A 20,545-nucleotide genomic window follows, 5' to 3' on the forward strand; every position below is an offset into this window, starting at 1 on the left:
TCTCCAATAAATTGAAGGATTTTTGTAAGAAGAAAAACACCACAAAGTGTGTGTCTTCCATTGGCCCTTCCTCCTTAAATTCCTCCCCAACCTCAAACAAATAATATCCAAAAACCAAACCAAAAACACTCAAAATCACATCTTGTGTCTCAACCACAAACAAATATAAATATATATATATACACAGACCATCTTCTTCAAAGTAGAGGGAAAGAGGGAGAGAGAGGATTGAAGGTATTGGTGTTGAGATTTGGTAGGTTGTGGTAAGATTTGATGAACTGGAGGGACCCCACTGCCTCTCCATCTCCATCTTCTACCACACTCTCAATCCTATTCTCCTTCTCCAAGATCTCCATCTCTCCCTTTCCTTTCTATTAATCCCCATCTTCTCCCATTTTTCCCCTAATTTTTGTCCTTGTTTTTGATTTGCGTTTTGTGACAAGCTGTAAAAGTTTCAATCTTTTCTTCTCTGATTGAAGAAAGTTATAATTTTGATTCTTGTTCTGGTTGAAAGTTGCGAGCTTTTTATACTTTTGGTGGGTGTTTCTCTTTGTTGGCTTAATGCACAACTTGCGATGTTCTTCCTGCTCTATCTTCTCTTCCTTTCATCTTCCCTCCTTTCCAAGTCCCTCCTTTGAAGCAGACACACTGGCTTGATCTTGTCCCAAGTCTGAATCTTTCCATCAAGATGTCAAGCAAGAGGAGGAGTCAAAGTGAAGGGGAGAATGAGGGAGAGAATGATATGTTTCCTTCTGTTCTGGATTTGCCAGAGCTGGCTCTGGACATGGTCCTTGGCAAGCTTTCTCCTGCTGGGCTTTCAAGCATGTCCTGTGTTTGCAAATCTGAGGAGACTTGCAGGAGTGATCATATGTGGAGAGCACATGAAAGCAAAATGGGGGAGATTAATTGGCAAGGCTGCTCAAAGACAGTGGGACTTGTGTACTGGCCTTGAGGAATCAATCTTTTGTGTAAGGCTAGGCAAAGGTTTCTTTTGCCCGTCTCTCTTGTGTTTTGCCTCTTCATTGATTAAGTCTAGATTGATGGTGGTGCCAAATCAAAAGGTGTTTTCTTCCCTGATGTTTCCATTATGTCCTGGTATCTCTCTCTTGAAAATGGCAAGTTCTGGTTCCCTGCTCAGGTTTACAACAGAGAGGTATGTATATATTCATTTATCTATCTGTCAATTCTTCGATGTTTTCATTCATTTGTATGCTTTGTAAGATTGAATTTTTCATCATATCTTTTGTAGCATGGGCATGTTGGATTCATGTTGTCTTGCTATGATGCTGAAGTCAGTTATGATTGTCATACTGATACCTTGCGCAAGTGTATATTGCATATTTGTTACTGTAAGTATTCTAAGTGTCATGTATTATATATGTGATTGGTGTATGCATTTAGGGTACCCTCCACATGGCCGGAGAACGGTTGTGATTGAAGAGGAGTGCAATGGGAGACTGAGAGCATCACCTGTTGAAACTTCTGCACATGAGCTTCATATTTCTGATTGTTTGCATGAATTACTGCCCGGTGATCATATTGAGATTCAGTGGAGAAGGAACAAAGAATTCCCATATGGTATGTCGTGTGTTAGTTCCTGTATGGCATTTGTATTGTCACATTCATTTAATTGTGAGTTTTGGTTTCACAGGATGGTGGTATGGAGTTGTTGGTCACTTGGAGTCTTGCGACGGTAGTGAGTACCATTGCCGATGTCATAACAGTGGTAAAGCTACAAATGAGTAGAAATTTAATATTGAGTAATTTGGCATGTCTTTGTTCTGATAACCAAAGATGTAAATTTCGTAAGTCATTGAACTACTTGTAGAAGACGTTGTAAGAATTCTGATTTGTTTACTAAATAGTAGAAAGTTAACGGTTGGCAAAAAAACTCGAACACTTGAATCTACATGAGTATAAAGTTAACAACTGAGTTAACATGTCCTTGTTCTGGTAACCAAAGATGTAAATGTCAGTAAAATCATTGAAGTAATTCTAAAAAGATGTTACAAGGATTCTGTTTCTTCACTAAATAGTAGAAAAGTTAAAGGTTGGCAGGAAAGTCTAACATTTGAATCTACACAAGCAGAAAGTTAACAGCCGGGTAATTTATCATACCCTCTTTTTGTAAATCATTTTATTTGTAGAAGATGTTATAATAATTCTGTTTTCATTTACTAAATAGTAGAAAGTTAACACTTGGCAAGAAACTCAAACACATAAATCTACATATAGAGTAGAAAGTTAACAATCAGTAATTAAATATATCCTTGTTCTGATGGCCAAAGATGCAAATGCTGCAAACAGTTGAAGTACATGTAGAAGATATTATAATTCGATCTCATCTCATTTACCAAGTATAAAAGCCCGATTATTTTTGTGTATGTATGCCCCCGTGAATTGAATGTATTGTTGGTTATGTGGAAAAATTGTAGATTGATACTTAATTGTGCAGCTTAAAAACATTCCTTGTCTTGTTTGCAGATACTATCATGTTAGAGTTTAATCAATACACACCTGGTTCAAGATGGAGACGAGCAGCTGTAAATCGGAAAAATCATCGTGAAGAAGGGAATGAGACTGACGGATTTTACGGAGGGATTCGAAAACTCAAAAGCAAGGATGAAATCAATATGTGGAAGCAGCTGTGGCCAACTGATAACCTGGAATAAGTGTTGATCAGTGAATCCTTGTCGTCTTTGAATCTATTTGTTGTAAATTCACTATTCTCTTGCTAAATCGATTCTGCATGAGATAACAAGATAAAAAGGAAAAAAAAGGAACAATTTTTATTCGAGTCCGCATGGATACCATGCTCTTTTTGTCTTCCGGTCATGAGGTTCCAGGTTTTATGCAGATTCTCGCGGCTGTAGTTTTAGAATGAAAACATTTCTATGTAAATTACTTCTTGTAGGTACAATGCTTGATGTGTTAATCTAGTATTCTCATCGGCGAATTATAATCGTGTTCTTGTTTACAATTGATTATTTCTTACTGATAAAATTTTGATCGATGATGAATTGTTGCAGTTGCAAATAGTTGTTTTTATTGCATCGGTAACAGTAATTCTGGCTGCTCTAATTTTTGCATGAAATCAGCATCAGTTTGTGAGCTAAATTGATTTGGATATGTGTGATTGTATTTGCTATTTCTTCAAGATGCAGCAAAAGTTGATGAACAGAAAAATTCTGCAGACTAGTTTCTATCGCTATTGCTTCGCTTGGTAAGATTTCTGTTTAATAATAACAATTAAATTATGCTTCATTGAAATCAAATTTGTGTCCATTATTCAACCATTCATGGAAAAAACCAAACACCACAAGTGAATAAAAGTAAAAAGATTTAGTGAGCTTGTTAAAGTTGATATAGAAAAGACCTTTGATACCATTGAGTGGTTTGTTGTTCTTGCAATTCTCCGGAGAATGTCTTTCCCCGAGATTTGGATTAAATGGATTCATGCCTCTCTCTTTCCTCGGCTTCCTTCTCCCTTCTCATCAATGGCAATCACTCATCCTGGTTTTTTGGTAGTCGAAGAGTCAGGCAGGGAGATCCGATCTCTTCCTTGCTTTTCCTTCTTACCTCTCAGACCCTCTCGGCCATTCTTAACAAAGCCCTTTTCCTTAATCTGGTCCCTGGCTTTAACAAGAATCTCCCTCGAGACTTTAACCACTTTATATTTGTAGATGACCTCATTTTAGTCACTAAAGCCTCGAGAAAGACTGCCAGAAATTGTCTTCTCTACCTCGACCTTTACCACTCTCTCACTGGCCAAAAACCAAGCCTTCAAAAGTCTGCTATTTTTCTTCCTTCTTAGTGCAACAAAAGTATTTCTAAGGCTATTTCCAAAATCTTAGGTATCAATCTTGGTCACTTCCTTTTTACCTACCTTGGAGCTCCCATTTCTCCAAGAAGGATTCTCATCAATCAACTTAACTTCCTTCCAAACAAAATTAACTCAACCATCTTTTCTTGGAATCACTATACTCTTTCAACAGTTGGCAGTGCAGCCCTCCTCAATAACTCTATCTTCTCCATTCCAAATTATCTCCTTTCTGTTATGCATCTTCCTAACTCCATTCTTGAATCCATTTCTAAACAAGCTCGGGCCTTTCTCTGGGGATGTATGGCAATAGTAGCGGCTTTCACTCTGTGGGTTGGTCTACTGTTGTTCTTAGTAAATCTGAGACAGGGTTTGGAATAAAAAATCTTAAACTTGTGAAGCATGCTATTATGGCCAAAAACATTTTAGCCCTTCTAAATTCTGAAAACAAAATTTGGATTGACATCTTCAAAGACAAGTATAGAGTGTGGCATCCCTGGTTCAATAATCATTCTACTCCCTCTTCTTGGTTTTTCAAATCAATTTGTCAGCCTGCTGAGCTCCTCAAGCCTCACTTCAGAATCATATCCATTAATCCTGCCTTTGTCAACATTTTGAATGTCCCTTGCCTATTGGATCTTCCCATTCTCTACAAGTCCACTTTTATCAACATGGATGCTCCTTGGGATAATATTCATAGTATTGATCTTATTAATGGTGATGAGCTTAATCTTTCCTTTCTTAATGTCCTTTTTAGCAATAATATCAACCTGGATTGGATCAATAACATCAAAGTAGATTCCTCTACTGCCAATATTTGGGCCTGGGCCCTTGCTTCTCACAAGTCCACCATTCCTGTTGCTGTCTATGATCATCTGAACTCTAATGGCAAGGACATGGCTACTTGGAAAGGTTGGGACAAGATCTGGAAACTTCTTGTTATCCCTCGTATCAAAACCTTTATTTGGAAATTAGCACATGGGAAACTGACCATTGGTGCTCTCCTCTATGCTTTGAATGTCGGTCCTTTTACTCTTTGTCCCTTTTGTGGGCTGGCAAAAAAAATCGCCAGACATATTATGTGGGATTGTTGTAAACTTCAGCAATGTTAGAACACTACCTTATCTATGCTCAATTTAAATTCTGGCAATATTAACTTTCTCTCTATTGGCTAATGGTTAACTAGCACCATCAACTCAATCTACGGTGACTCTTAGGAGAAGGCCACGATTGCCACTTGTTTCTTAGCTCAAATGGAAGCGAGAGATGTGCCTACATCTTCCAAGAAATAGATTGAATATTGTTGTCACTAAAGCCCGATATCTTTGTCAGGACTTTCTTATAGCTACCGGCATGATTTACAGGGACTTCTCTAGACCTTATTTTTCGATCTAAATATGTTTTTGTTTTTTATTGATGCTTTATGGCAACCCCATCGAAATTCTGTCGGATTGGTTTTTCATTACAAGCTCAGGTCTGGTCCTTATTGCTGTTTTTGTTGGTGTACATGCTTCTTCCAATGAATGCAGAATTAGCTGCAATTACTTATGCCCTGCATATCTGCAATGGTCAAAAGCTTTGTCCACACAAAATTTATACTGACTGCCCAGGCGTCGTTCAAATTACTATTCACCAGCATCCGAGTATTTCCTTGATTTACAACTCGGAGATTCTAGAACTCAAGCAAAAGCTAATTGTCTTCCCCAACTATCCAATTGTTTTAATCCCAAGGGAAGACAACTTCATTGCTGATAGATTGGCGTCTCATGGAGGACTAAATCCTTAACTCTCACTCTTCTTCCAGGGCAAAGATCGTCCCTCCTAGCTTGAAGGCATTTATAACCAAAGAAACTTATCCTTCTAGTCCTCTTTCTGCTTCCTCCTATTTTGTTTTTCTTAGTTGTTTGCTCTTTTTCTAAAAAACGAAAAAAAGAAAAAAAAAAGATTTAGTGAGTTATATAATTTGTAGGTGAATTATTGTTTATTTGAGTTCCTGCTGTTCATCCATCTCTAAAATTGAAATGAAGCTAAATAATTGATTTTTCTAATCCAAGTACCTTTTTGGTTGGTCTCCTGTCTGGGTGTTCATATCCTTGCTGAAGAGACGGATTGAACTTCAGCACACATAAAGTGAGAGTACAGATGTATTGAGATATTAATTCTAAGAGATGTATCGAGGTACTAACTCCATGTTTGTACACGCCTCTAACATGGCTTGTGTTTGGTGCTCCCTATATTTGGGCCCCCAACAAATGAATAAAAAGTGAGCCATCCCACCTAATCATATATATATATATATATATATAAAAGAAACTATGTCAACTAATGAAATGGCAAAAGAGGAATTTAATTGGAAAAGCCTAAATGATTAACTCGGTTTAATTTTTTGAATAATCACTAAAGTTTGGTAAAATTACAGTTTGCTCACTCAAGTTTGATTTGTTTCTAAATAATCACTGAAGTTACTAATTATTTCAAACGCCAGTCACCGAATGATTACAGGCTTCATTAGCTGACGTGGACACAGTTTTCTAAATGTTGATTGGACTTTTCACAGTGTCCACGTCAGCTAATGAAGCTGGTAATCATTCGGGTGACTGGCATTTGAAATAATTAGTAACTTCAGTGATTATTTAGAAACAAATCAAACTTGAGTGAGCAAACTGTAATTTTACCAAACTTTAGTGATTATTCAAAAAATTAAACCGATGAACTCTCATTTGAATAAATGTGAGAGAATAACATTGTATACAAAATTGAGAAAAAGAACCCAAGGAGAAGAAGAGAAAGGGGTTAGAGGCGGGGGAACCAAGGGGGCTAGCGAGGGGTTGAACCCCCGACCCAAATTTTTTTCTTGGAAGATGTAGGCACATCTCGCTTCCCATATGATTCTGAGGGACTCTCTAGACCTTATTTTCAATCTAAATATGTTTTTGTTTTTATTGATGCTTTATGGCAACCCCATCATAAATTCTTTCGGATTGGTTTTTCATTACAAGCTCAGTCCGGTCCTTATTCTTTGTTTTTGTTGGTGTACATGCTTCTTCCAATGAATGCGAATTAGTCGCAATTACTTATGCCCCTGACATATCTCGCAATGGTCAAAAGCTTTTGTCCACAAAAATTTATACTTGATCGCCCAGGCGTCGCTCAAATTACTATTCACCGACGATCCCGAGTATTTCCTTGATTTACAACTCGGAGATTCTAGAACTCAAGCAAAAGCTAATTGTCTTCCCCAACTATCCAATTGTTTTTAATCCCAAGGGAAGACAACTTCATTGTCGATAGATTGGCGTCTCATGGAGGACTAAATCCTTAACTCTCACTCTTCTTCCAGGGCAAAAGATCGTCCCTCCTAGCTTGAAGGCATTTATAACCAAAGAAACTTATCCTTCTAGTCCTCTTTTCTGCTTCCTCCTATTTTTGTTTTTTTCTTAGTTGTTTGCTCTTTTTCTAGAAAGATTTAGTGAGTTATATAATTTGTAGGTGAATTATTGTTTATTTGAGTTCCTGCTGTTCATCCATCTCTAAAATTGAAATGAAGCTAAATAATTGATTTTTTATTTTTTTTTAATCCAAGTACCTTTTGGTTGGTCTCCTGTCTGGGGTGTTCATATCCTCTGTGAAGAGACGGATTGAACTTCAAACCATAAAGTGAGAAATCTGAGATGTATTGAGATACTAATTCTAAGAGATGTATCGAGTACTAACTCCATGTTTGTACACGTCTCTAACATGGCTTGTGTTTGGTGCTCCTATATTTGGGCCCCCAACAAATGAATAAAAGTGAGCCATCCCACCTAATTATATATATATATATATAAAGAAACTATGTCAATTAATGAAATGGCAAAAGAGGAATTTAATTGGAAAAGCTTAAATGATGAACTCTCATTTGAATAAATGTGAGAGAATAACATTGTATACAAAATTGAGAAAAATAACCCAAGGAGAAGGAGAGAAAGGGGTTAGTAATTTAAAAAAAGGTTTAAAAAATCGTATATATATAGAGGGATAGATTTTACCATATTTTTTAATAAAAAAATACAAACTTGATATGTATTCTTATTAATTGAGTTATTGAAAATATCTTATATCTGCTATAGATAACACAATTTTAAATTATCCTTTATGTTATTTTAATATATGTATTTAATTTTTTTTTTATGTTAGCATATTATTTTCCATTTAAAATAATTATTTTGTTGGATTATTTTTTTTATTTTTTTTATGGTTTGCCTTTAGGCTTTAGCCCTTCCTATCATCTAGTCCTGGTTCCGTCCCTGGGTTAGGACTTGTGATTGCAAAAAGATCATACGGTATGTAGTGACGGATTTCACCACACTTTGAGCAGTGCATCCTTGCAAGAAGATCTCCTACTCCACAGATTTGATCTTTTTTTAATCGCTTGTAAAAGTCATTGTTATCTATTCTTGTGGGATGATGATGTGTTTGTGTTGTTAAGAGCCTATTTTGTTGATAACTCATGTCATTGTGCTTATATACCTTTAGTTAGTTAAAGAAAAACCTTTGTTACACTATAGTTGACATAGAGGAAACATTTCAATTGACTCTAGAAAGTGCCATGGCTTTTTCTCTCTTTGAAGGGTTTTCCACGGTAAAATTTAGTATCTTGCATCGATTGTTTGCATTAGATGGTTTGTTGCTCATTATTCCATGCTAGATCACAAAAAGGGGTCATTTTTATATTTGCAACATCTGTATTGGCCTAGGAAGGCCTTACACCTGCATAAGAGACCGCATAACCCAATCTGGGGACATACCGGTAAGTGTGCGCCAATACACATCAAAGTTATATCCGCACATCATCATCAAAGAAGTGTTCAAGCTATTGTGCTGCTGCACAAGAGCCCCCCATAGATTTGGCAAAGAGGTGTGTAGGTAAGTGTGCGCCTTTGATCGTATACATGAACAACTGAAATTTTTAACTGTTACAGTGTCGAAACCTGACAACTTGTCCACATTTCAATTAAAAAAAAAATCTAATTGCTTCAAGAGTCTAATATTAAATTTAAATCTTTATTTTTTTTATAATCCATAAAAAAAATTTGTATCTTTATAAAACAGATGGAATAACGAATTATTAGCATATGTATACTTGTTATAAATGAGATTCTAACAAGCTTCTAAATTCTTTAAAATTAATTAATAAATGTATAAAAAAATCAACGGCTAGGATCGTCAGAGCACGAATCTCCAAGCTCGTGAGCATCATTGATAAAAAAGAGGCCCTTCCCGCAGGCTTGAAGCTTCTTCAATGGCGATCTCGAAGAAGAGTAAGCAAAAGCCCAGATCTCGAGTCCTACTTCTCGTGATCACGGCCATCGCCATTGCTTGCTTCTGGCTTCTCTACTCCTCATCCATCCCTAGCTTGGGGTTCTCCTTCTCGTCGCCAGCGGCAGCGGTGAATTGGGTGGAGAATGGGACGCGGGAGAAGGGAGGATGGGATGGGCTCGAGCGGAAGTATTTGTACTGGGGGAACAGGGTTGATTGTCCCGGGAAGCATTGCGATTCTTGCGAGGGGTTGGGGCATCAGGAGTCCAGCCTCCGTTGCGCCCTCGAGGAGGCATTGTTCCTTAAGAGGTGGATTTCTTCTTGATTTTTATCGCTTTGGAAGTAAATGGGGTTGATTTTTGTTATGGTTTGTTCACTGAATGAGATTTTTATGTTATTTGTTGTGATCTACTCTCTCTCTCTTTTCTTCTTCTTTTTATTCTTGCAAATGATTTGATTATGAAAATTTTGAACTGATTTTGGTGATTTGCTAGAGAATGCTTCATGTTTTAGTGAGAAGATGCTGGTGCTTTTATTTTTATTTTTATTTTTGATCATAGGGATGCTGGACTGGAAACTCAAACTGTTTGAATTGAATTCTCTCTTAAAACATTCCCAAAAAGATCAAAATTTTGGAATAGAAGTATCTATATCAAGCGAGATTTAGTCAACTATATTATTTGGAACAGAGTTTTGTGACTGTCTGAGCATGTGTCTAGATTGATAGGTCCTATGTTAAAAAAAAAACGAAAAAGGTGATCTTTTGGTTTCTAAAGATTTAATTGGTGTAAATCAACATTAACTGCGCAGATTTCCAATTTTTGGGGTTTTTTTCTTGTTGTGTTTGAATTTGTACATTTGGATTTCTTTGGAATTGGAATTGATAGAAGATGCTTACTAATTTTTGTAGGGTGTTTGTGATGCCTTCAAGGATGTGCATTAACCCAATTCATAATAAGAAGGGGATCCTTCACCACTCTAGCAATGCGACTTCGGAAGAGAGGTATGACCCATCATTATACATGTTAATGACTTGCAAATTGATTGTATATTCATCTTCTGATATTGATGACAGTGCAAGTTTATATAAAGTTTATGTGTCCCTGAAACTAATTAATTTCAGCTCATACTATAAGATTTAATTTACTAATGGTGCATAGAATTCTATGGGGAAATGCATTTTCTAACATGATTGGTAATTTTAAATTAAGGGAAAATATGTTTTATTGTCTGCTTGAGAGACTATGGCTTCATTTCCATGATTACCTTAAGGTCGCAATCTTGAATATATATGTAAAATTTTCAGGTTTCTTTGATGACCTGTAAGCCTTCCTGTGCCATTAGTTCCAAGACCAGGAAATATCCTGCATGACGATGAAAATCTTTTTAAGTTCTAGTTGCTCTATTGAACCTATAATACCAATTCATGATTAAAGCTAGTGAACTCTAACATAACAGCTTATTTGGTATCTTTATGCAATCTTGCTATTACACTTGAACCATCCTAGATTTCTTTGTGGAAGATGCATTAATTTCCATTATGTACTTGGTTATTCCTTGAGCCTTTCATCTCCATGACTCCATTGTTTGTTCATGGTTTTGGCCATTCTGTGGTTGATATGGTTTCCTTTTAAGTTGATGAAAAAACAACAGCCTCTTATTGATTGCTATATCCTCTGTGCTCTCATTATCAGTTTTACCCAGTTCATTGGAAAGTTAAACATACCCTGGGAAATGTCGTTTGCTCTTAAACTATATATTGATGTTCACAAATTGTTTTATTAGACTTTAACTTGTATGACAAATTACAGAAAAGTATGTGTGGTTGCAAAGCTGTAAAATATGAGGTGGAGCCCAATATGGACTTGCAGAAAGCACAAACTTAAATTTTGTGCACATCACGCTGTTATCAGTGATGAGTCTAATGGCTGATTTTGGCTTTGCATACTCATTCTGCCTTCATCATAAAGCAGGCTGCTGCCTCACATGCTAAGTTTTTTTACCTAATATAAACTCTAGACACTTGTTTCTCTTATGAAAATATATGTATTTTGTTTCAACAGTAAAGTGGGCAACATTATTTTTCCTGACAGTGTGATCTATTGTAGAATGCCAATCTCTTAAGTCTTAATACATAAATTTACTCTCTGCTTCCATCTTGCATACCATTTTTCCATTTCCACATAAGAACAACTTTGGACATAGTCTTTCTAGTCAAATTTTTATGTGTCAACCTACTCAACATAATTTCAATCAAAAACCAATTCAACTTTGGTATTTTTCTAAAATAATTATTTTTTCTCGTATGTTTATTTTGCTAATTGAATAATATTATTCCTTGGTCTTTTGCCTTACTGTTTTTACAATTTTTTTAATAGTCTCTACACTGCACAGAAATCTTAAGCTGATTCGTAGTTGTCTAAACTTCTGTTTGATAGATGGACAGCCAATTCTTGTGCAATGGATTCTTTATATGATTTGGATCTCATATCAGAAACTGTTCCAGTGATCTTGGATAACTCAAAGATGTGGTATCGTATACTATCAACAAGCATGAAGTTGGGATCTCGGGGGTTGGTTCATGTGGAAGGTACGGATAAGGTTGATCTTAGAGACAACACTATTTACTCAAAGCGTTTTTGCTGATAAATCATACTGGCAAGTCCACTTTCATGGTAAGGCTACAAGCTATTTGATCTTCTATCAGTTTACTTCCTTTTTATTTCTAGTTATCATATATGATATCCAGACTATTGACTAAGGATATATCAATGATTCTGTTAGGTGATATTTGAAATGTTAAGTACTAGTGTTGACATTGGATAATCTTTCAGGTTTATGGAGTGCAAAGATCGAAACAACCGCAGTTCTATCACTCTGCCATACTCATTTCTCCCAAAGATGGCTGCAAGAAAATTAAGAGATGCTGCAGATAAGGTATTCACATTTTCTTTAACTTGAACTTGGTCTGCTGTCAACCTAATTAGTATTATCATTGGTAGTTCATGTCAGCAGTAGAAAATTATCAAGATGTTGAACATTTGTCATTAGTGGCTTTCTTTCCTTTGATACTATGTTTTATCTTGGGAATCTAAATTTTTAATTTGGCATTGTCTTACCCATGGCATTATCCTAAAATCACACCCCTTTGACTTATGGGTATGCATGCTTGTGAGCTTGGTGGAAATGAAATTGTTTATTGTTTCGTAAATTCTTAGTTGGCTCTAAAGGTTGTTGATTGAAAGCTGTAAATTGCTTTTATTTATTTATTTATGTTGCAAATTGTTGTTATCAAGATACTGATTCATGCAGTAGCTTGGGTTTTGCCATACAGTATTTAGTTATTGAGGTGTTAGGAGATCACGGTGTTCTATTTTTGATCTTTGTTTGCTCTTTCGTGTGGAGGAATTGGGAAGACATTCATTTTGGATTTGGAATAAGTCACATCAAATCTTTTTATTATAAGAGTATGTTTGTAGCCCTCTTGAATTGCATCTGAGATTTATATGAACTCTCCGTTATAGATTAAGGAACTCCTTGGTGATTATGATGCCATTCATGTGAGAAGGGGGATAAGATAAAAAAACAAGAAAAAGATAGATTTGGAGTTGATCGGACCCTTCACCCTCATTTGGATAGAGATACACGACCTGAATTTATTGGAAGAAGAATTGAGAAATGGATTCCCAAGGGACATACACTCTTCATTGCTTCAAACGAGAGGACACCTAGCTTCTTTTCACCTCTTTCTGACAGGTAATCTCTTTGAGAATTTATCTTTCTGTTTCTTTGTTAAAACATTGTTTTTTATAATTGAATGCAACTCTCAAGAATTTTGATATCAAATTTGCACAGCATTTATTTGGCTTGAATTTAAGATAAGAATTACAACTCAACATCCTCTTATGTGAGATTCTAAACATTCTGTTATAAACGTATGTTTCAGTGTGATGAACACATGCTCATTTTCAGTATTTGTTTGATATTGAATGCACTGAAATTTATAATCTAATTCTTTGTTTATGCATCTTCTCATGTTATGCAATGGCTTCTTAATCTGTCGACAGATATAGGCTGGCATATTCATCAAATTACAGTGACATCCTGGACCAGGTGGTAGAAAACAATTATCAGCTGTTCATTATTGAGAGGTTAATTTTAGCTGGTGCCAAAACCTTTGTCCGGACATTTAAAGAAGATGAGAATGATCTCAGCCTTACTGATGACCCTAAGAAGAACACGAAGAAATGGCAAATACCAGTTTATACCATTGATGGTGAAGGAAGTTAAACACGATCCTTGAGAAGCTCAAAATTTCTGCTGTTCTAACTGTTAATTATAATCTGGTTCGTGAGCAGCAAAACCAAGATGCAGTCTCCTGCCACAACATCACTGATACCAAAATTGACTTTTTTAGAGTGCAAAATAGATGAAGTGAAAATTTATAGGTTACCAACCAGAGAAGCCGAGTTGTTTTCTTCTACACAAAGCGCATTAAAAAGCATCATTTTAAGCACAAGAATTCGCCATTGCATGCCAAACCTTTTTATGTTGGTGAAATGCCGGTGTTCAGGGGCGACAAGCTACTGCATTATGAACTCGGGGTTGAAATTCATGTGATATCAGATGTGTGACATGTCTGCACATCCTTTTGTACTAGTTTCTGATTATATTTTTCTCTGTTTTTTCCAAGTGAAAGATAGAAACATTATGTTGTTGAATGGGCAATGAACATTTGCAACTTTGGTTTTACTGCAGCTGTTATTAATTTTGGAGTAATTAGTCTCTGGTTTTCTGTACATCTTGCTCAAGTTTTTGGCCATAAAAAGCAGGTTGAAATAAAGAGATGTGTGAAATATAGTGTTTATTAGTTGTGTATATCTTCAATTTACAAAAGCAGTCACATTATAATTTGTAATAATTACTCTTATATTGGGGACTGATAATCTAAGGACGTCCTTAGATTTAAAAATTCAGAGATGTCTCACAATAACTGTTAATTAGATTATCATCTAATAATTATTGTTTTATTATAAATATAACCCTGAAAGTGAGATTAGCATTAATAACCCCACTTCTGAGTTAGTAATGAAATAATAGCCGTTAGATAGATGATCTAACCGCTGCTGTAGGGATGTCACTAGATTCGTTTTATAGGAATATTCCTTAAAAACATATTATATATATATATATATATATATATCAGAAAGCTTCTGAAAATTAGCAAAATTATGTATTAGTCCATGTGAAACTCATGGAGATCACACATAATTCTGAGAGTCACTAATGTGTGTGAAGAAGACACGAACAAGTAATGTGAACAAATGATGCCGAGCTTTTAAAATTCTTTTCTATGTTTTAGAAATTAATTAATTAATTAATGACAAATCTGATGCTTTGACGTCGTTACGCAAATGTCACCAATGAATTTTTATAAGTGAGGGCCCTTAACGTTTGAGTAATTATTCATTTTACTTTCTAAAAGTGGAATAAATCTTTATATAATTTTTTACTTTATTTATTTATTTATTTTTGATTTTTTTCTTTATTTAAATATGAACTCACACATGAACAAATCCATGCAGTTTAAGGCAAAAAATTATATATATCTATATACATATATTAAAAATAAAAGTGGATAATAACAAAGAGAATAGTAGTAAAAATATTATTTCATTGATTGTGGTAAATGTAGTAAAAGAATGTAAGCATGTTAATACACAGGCATTCTAGTTATATTAGATGAATACAATGAAAAATATATTTGTATATCATTAATAATAAGCAATTATGTCCTAAAATATACAATCAAAATCTCCCCAAAATTGAGAGAATCACTAAAAAAATATTTGCGATATCACATAGCACCATAAACATTAAAAACTTAATTATTTCATAAAATTAGTAATTTTTAAAAAGAATTAGTTCCTAATCCAAGATTATGAAAAAAAGAATCTATTGTTAAAAACCACCAAATTCGAGATGATTAGCAGCACTAACCCTCAGTTCTTTAGAAGAGGAAAACTGTGGCGAGAATTCAAATTTTATGTAGAGGAATTAACAACACGGGACTTTAGATCTTCATACAAACCCTAATAAACCAAGGTGAGAACGTGTGAGACTTAGTGAGAGCACGAGGAGACATTAAGGAGTCCGATTTGATCTGGAGATTTTTAAGCAGTAGAGGAATAATTTATCAGATTACTTGTTTTGATTTTACAAATAAAGTGAGTACAACATAAACGGTTGGTTGAATACAAATCTTTGGATTTTCAAAAAAATATTGTCATGAATATATAACATTAAAAGAATATTATAGTAAATTAACAAATTTTAGTTCAATACTTTTGCAAATTAAACATCAAACAACACAAAAAATTCTATACTGTCTAATAAATATCAAAATAAAATAGCACATATATTGTACTGTATTTCAACCATTTATACTATATTGTACTGTTTGTGCTGTTATTATGAACTAATCAAATGTACCCTAAGTTTGCACATGTCTTTTGATTAACCCAGAGAATTGTCCCATTTATCAAAATAGAAATAAAAATTAGAAGAGAATCTAACTCTAGGGAAACATGTGATAATCACTATATAGCATCTAGACTTCATGAGGAACAACTTTTTCAATTCATCTCAAACACAAAAAGTTTATACAATCCGGGAAAAATTCACGAAGATGAAGAAGCTCGGTGAAAATCGGAAAAAAACTCTTACTTTAACTATTTATATGAAAAGTATTTAAATAACTGAAAGTTTAGTACTCAAAATGAAATAAACTAAGTGATGCTGGACTAAGCTAACCCCAACACTGGACTTGGCTAACCCCGATGCTGGACTTAGCTTCTGCCTCGAACTTACTCTCCATCCATGATCAAATCAATCTCAGCCGTTGGTTTCTTTCCACCTTCTGCTAACGGATTTAACTGAAATTCGAACACATGAAAAGACATTCTTACCCCTTAATTGCTTTATATTTTTACCAGAACAACCTCTTCTCCTCAACTCGGATCCTTTCTGCAGAATGCTTCAATTACTAACAACAACATGAAGGGCCATGAAAGGCAAATGAACCACAGAAAAGCCTCATTAGATCCTCTTAGAACACGTGGGAAAATTAGATGTGAGAATTAGATTCAATGAAATCTATTCACACCACTAAATCTCTTTACCGGGCCCCACCACATTTCACAATACCAATTTCTTTGCACCTTATCTCTAAATATAGAAACCAAAATAATATTCCTTTTTTCAGAAAAATTGGGAGACAAACTCAAGTTCTTTGTTTTCAGGTATTTATTATGTTATATTTAAATATTGATAATTTCACTGATTCTTTTCTTTAATTATATGGACATGAGACTTGATTTTGATTGATTTTATTGATCTTTATATAGTACTGAATCTTTTTCTTTTCTATATGTTGATCTAATTAAATTCTGTAATTATTTTTTTTCTGTTTTTTAGTAAGTCATGATCCATGACTTTTATTTTTTTCTGCAAGTTTTACTTTTAATAGTTTCTGTGTTTTTTCATGCTAATCTGGTTTATGATGCCAAAATTTTCAGGTTGAGAACATGGACTGGTATTTCACAAGAGAAACTGAAAATTTTGTTGTTCCTGATGATCAAGAAACTGAAGATGTATCTACTGAAAAACTTAGTGAAAAAGATGAAATTCCCGGTCATCAGTACAAAAAATTTAGTAACTCAAGTGCAAATAAGCTAACTTCATCGATAAATTGCAGCTTGGGGATGTCGGAAACTTCAATTCAAAGCATTTCTGATTTCCGGTTGCCGAACAATATGGGGCAAATGGATGACACTTTCTTGTAGGAACTTGTTTTAATCCTTGTAGGAACTAATAAGTCTGATAATTAAATTGTTGAAAACTTTCATTAAATAAACATTTAACACATGCTGCTATTCTCAGTTATTTTCTGATGTTTTTCTGCAGAAACTCTTTGCTGGAAGATGATTTTGCAGAATGGTTTTTGCTGATGTGAACATGGGTTCATTAAGTTTGATTACGGACCCTGCTCGATCAGTGAGCTCGACATGTGTGAAACCGTTCGGCTTTCTTCAGTCCTTGAATTATATATTAGAAGATTGGGAAATAGAAAATAGTTCATCATCATCTTTTGATTCCCGACGAGATCTAAGACATCAGAAGTACCTATGGTATGATAGTTGAAATTTAGCTGCATTTGCAAGAAACCATTATTAAACTTTATTTTATAATCAGTTTCAGAATGTAATGGTTAATAGCAAAAGTGATGCAATTGCCGATTTGGATAAGCCGGAATGTATGGAGCAAACAGTATTGCAGGAACTCGAACATGTAATGATTCAGGTATATATTATCAATTATATAAATCACTAAATCTTTATTTTCTTTCAAACAAAACCTGTCATAATTGATTCTTTATTTGGACAGATGAATAATGAGACACGAATGTGCTTCCGAAATGCTTTGTATCGTCTCGCAGAAAACTCAAAACGAGTCGAATACAAAAATAGAGATGTAGAACTCAACTGTGAAAATTCAAGGTACAGAGAGACTCAGTAAATGGTTTCATGTATTAATTTCTCCAAGATAAACTCTTTATTTTATTAAAAAAAAATTCAGAATCTAAAGCTTTTTGTTAAATATGAGTATACATTGTGTACAGCATGCAATTTGATGCAATTTTAGTTGAATTATTTCTGCAATGCTGAGGGTATCATGATTGAGTTTATATTTGAAATTGAAAGATGATTGGTTTCTTATAAAAAGTTTGTGTTAAGAATTAGTAATGATTGATTCTGTATGATACATAATCAGTGTGCACAAATCTTATAAGATTTATTTAGTACATTATTATTTTCTCTTTTTTCTGATCATCTTCTTGTAATTCCTTGAGATGATTTTTTTTTTACTGAATTCAGGAAGGAAAAAAATCATGTGGTGGCGAAATTGAATGCGATCGACAGGATGGTAGCGAACATGATGTTTTGCAATCCATTCTTCAGTCCACACAATTTTTTAGCTGAAACAACAACTGAAAGCAGCTTGAAAAATTCTTTTGATGATCAAACCTCAATGCATCTTCAAGCATCAACAAGTGAGAAATCTGAAAGTGTAGCTGAATACTTCTCTGAAGTTAGTGACAGTCATTCAAATCACTTTTGATTTTTGTGCATAAATCATATCAAAATTATTATTTAATAGCATTTATTTGTTTTGAATTTTGTTAACTGCCGGCATGAATTCTTGAAGTCACTATTTGACATTATTTGCTTTTTTAAATGCATCAATTTATTGGATTGGTCTTATTTCCTTTTGCGCATATATATATATGGAGCTAGAATAAATATCAAAACTATGATATGTGTTAGAAATTATAGATAAATTTACTTTATTTTGTCTTCAATTTTGAAATTAATATTTTTGAATCATCATCTCCATAATTATCATAATTATATTATTATTTTTTTTGTATTCTAATTTTTTTTATACGTATAATATTTATTTTCCAAACTCTCAAGGGCAATACCAAATTGACTCAAGGATTTCTCCAACTGAAATAAAAAAAAAAAAAAAGAAAAGAACAACAAGATCACAACAAAAGCCCACCAAATTCATTTGACTTAATTTAAGGTTTGAAACCAAAACAAGTAAAGATAGCATGGCGACAAAGTTTCACACTCTTCTTCCTAAACTCCTCCATAATCATTCCACTAGATCTCTTACAAAACCTACCATTAATGCCATCATGTTGATCACCTTCTCTCCTAAACCTCCAATCCTTAACCACTAATTTCCTCTTGCCAACTTTGCATGAGCCCATCCTATCATCATCATCATCATCATCTTGTTCTTCTTCCTTAGAACCAACCCAAAATGAAGTCCTTAGAGGAGAAAGAGACCTAACTCTTCTTCTCTTAGGACTCTCAACCTCCTTCCTCACTACCTCCAAGGCCAACATGAATGGATCCAAGTCCTTGTTCTCACATCTAAATGAACTTGATAGTAATCTAGGGGATATAGGACTTCTTCTTCTTGTTGTTGTTGTTCTTCTAGAACTTGTATTAGTGTCCATATTAGTAATGATTTGAAGACAAGGGGGAAGTTTGAGAGGGAGGATGGTTCCATTGAGAAAAAGCTCATCAGCAGAAGGAGTAGTAGTAGTGTTAAGTGAAAGAAGATGATTGGATTGAAAAGAAAACTCCATGTGGTATAGTTTTCACGTGAAAGAGAGAGTGATAAAGTGATTGCACATGCATGGATGCATGCAATCACTTTATATAAGGTTGGTTACGTAGAGGGAGGGGATTGAGTATCCTTTATTTCAGGCTTACAAACAGGGGAAATGTGTTGTATTTGAGAGAAAGAGAGGGTGATCGATGATTGAGAATATGGATTGAATTAATTGTGATTGTTGTGCCGGAAAAGAAGCATGATATTGTTTGTTTGTAGATGATGGAGAATATTATATATATATATACATATTGCATCCTTGGATTAATATAATATTTATGTAGTGAATGATAAAGATGTGCATAAATGTATTTATATTGTAAAAGCGTAGAACATGGAGATATATGACAACATTTAATTAATGTTTATATATTTAAAAATAATTTGTGGGGAACTATGACAACAATCGGGGATGTAGCTCAGATGGTAGAGCGCTCGCTTAGCATGCGAGAGGTATGGGGATCGATACCCCACTTCTCCAATTACATTTTTATTTTTTTAATTTTATCTTGTTAATGGTTTCGAATTCATATTTTTAATTGTTTAGTAATTAATAAAAATAAGTGAAAAAACTTCTATGTCACTTTGATGTAAACATATTTTTGAAACATTTAATATTTTACATATTTATTAGGTTGTATGTATAGATTTATTTATTTATTTATTTTTATTTCAGAGTGGTATCTGAGCTTTAGATTAATTAATTAATTTTTATTTTAGAAAATATAATCATGATTTCATCAACTACAAGTTCAAAATTAAAACTGTACTTATAATTGAAGAGCCGGATCATTCCCCTACTTCTCATTTACTAATAAAACAAATAAAGCAAATAAAATACTAAAAACCAATGACCAGATCCTTTGTGTACAATATTTATTTAAAAAAAAAAAATCAAAATTTAACCTCAAAACTTATGTCCCTCATATAAAGTGTTCGTTGAGATTGACCTAACGGCATAAGTGCTTGATGAGGTTACAGTTGCACTCCATGTTTGTGCACATCCTAGTTTTCTTTAAATAGGAAATGTTTGTCCCCTATTTATCAAAAACTGAGAAATCTCGGACAATTAACAAGTTAACAACATGCCTCATAAACATGAATCTTAAATTCCTACTCTGTCTGCATAGAGTACTAGTTCAGACCCCAATTATGTACTAACATGTCGACAATATGTAA

At 34.2% G+C, this 20,545-nt stretch overlaps 2 protein-coding genes, 1 long non-coding RNA gene, 1 other non-coding gene and 1 pseudogene across 4 annotated transcripts; all 5 read left to right on the forward strand.

The window, feature by feature from the left end:
• Nucleotides 1-637: 637 nt before the first annotated feature.
• LOC120254999 (F-box protein At2g32560-like) lies at nt 638-2,980 on the forward strand. The gene is given in 7 exon segments (XM_039262927.1): nt 638-873; nt 875-984; nt 1,062-1,153; nt 1,250-1,328; nt 1,402-1,578; nt 1,652-1,726; nt 2,485-2,980. Coding segments are annotated over 7 exon segments (906 nt in total). The 5' UTR covers nt 638-688; the 3' UTR covers nt 2,673-2,980.
• Nucleotides 2,981-9,101: 6,121 nt separating this feature from the next.
• On the forward strand, nt 9,102-13,473 carry LOC120254997 (annotated as a pseudogene).
• Nucleotides 13,474-16,331: 2,858 nt separating this feature from the next.
• On the forward strand, nt 16,332-17,107 carry LOC120255003. The gene is made up of 3 exons (XR_005534857.1): nt 16,332-16,419; nt 16,696-16,958; nt 17,084-17,107. It is a non-coding gene; the product is annotated as an uncharacterized LOC120255003 (long non-coding RNA).
• A 218-nt stretch (nt 17,108-17,325) lies between these two features.
• Nucleotides 17,326-18,401, forward strand: LOC120255002. Its single transcript, XM_039262929.1, has 3 exons — nt 17,326-17,479; nt 17,564-17,676; nt 18,055-18,401. Exons 1-3 carry the CDS (start codon nt 17,384-17,386, stop codon nt 18,296-18,298), a joined length of 453 nt encoding a protein of 150 aa, XP_039118863.1. The 5' UTR covers nt 17,326-17,383; the 3' UTR covers nt 18,299-18,401.
• Nucleotides 18,402-19,774: 1,373 nt separating this feature from the next.
• Nucleotides 19,775-19,847, forward strand: TRNAA-AGC. Its single transcript has one exon. It is a non-coding gene; the product is annotated as a tRNA-Ala (tRNA).
• The last annotated feature ends 698 nt before the right edge of the window (nt 19,848-20,545 follow it).

The sequence above is a fragment of the Dioscorea cayenensis genome, unplaced genomic scaffold (assembly GCF_009730915.1).
Source record: "Dioscorea cayenensis subsp. rotundata cultivar TDr96_F1 unplaced genomic scaffold, TDr96_F1_v2_PseudoChromosome.rev07_lg8_w22 25.fasta BLBR01000783.1, whole genome shotgun sequence".
NCBI classification, from domain to species: domain Eukaryota; kingdom Viridiplantae; phylum Streptophyta; class Magnoliopsida; order Dioscoreales; family Dioscoreaceae; genus Dioscorea; species Dioscorea cayenensis.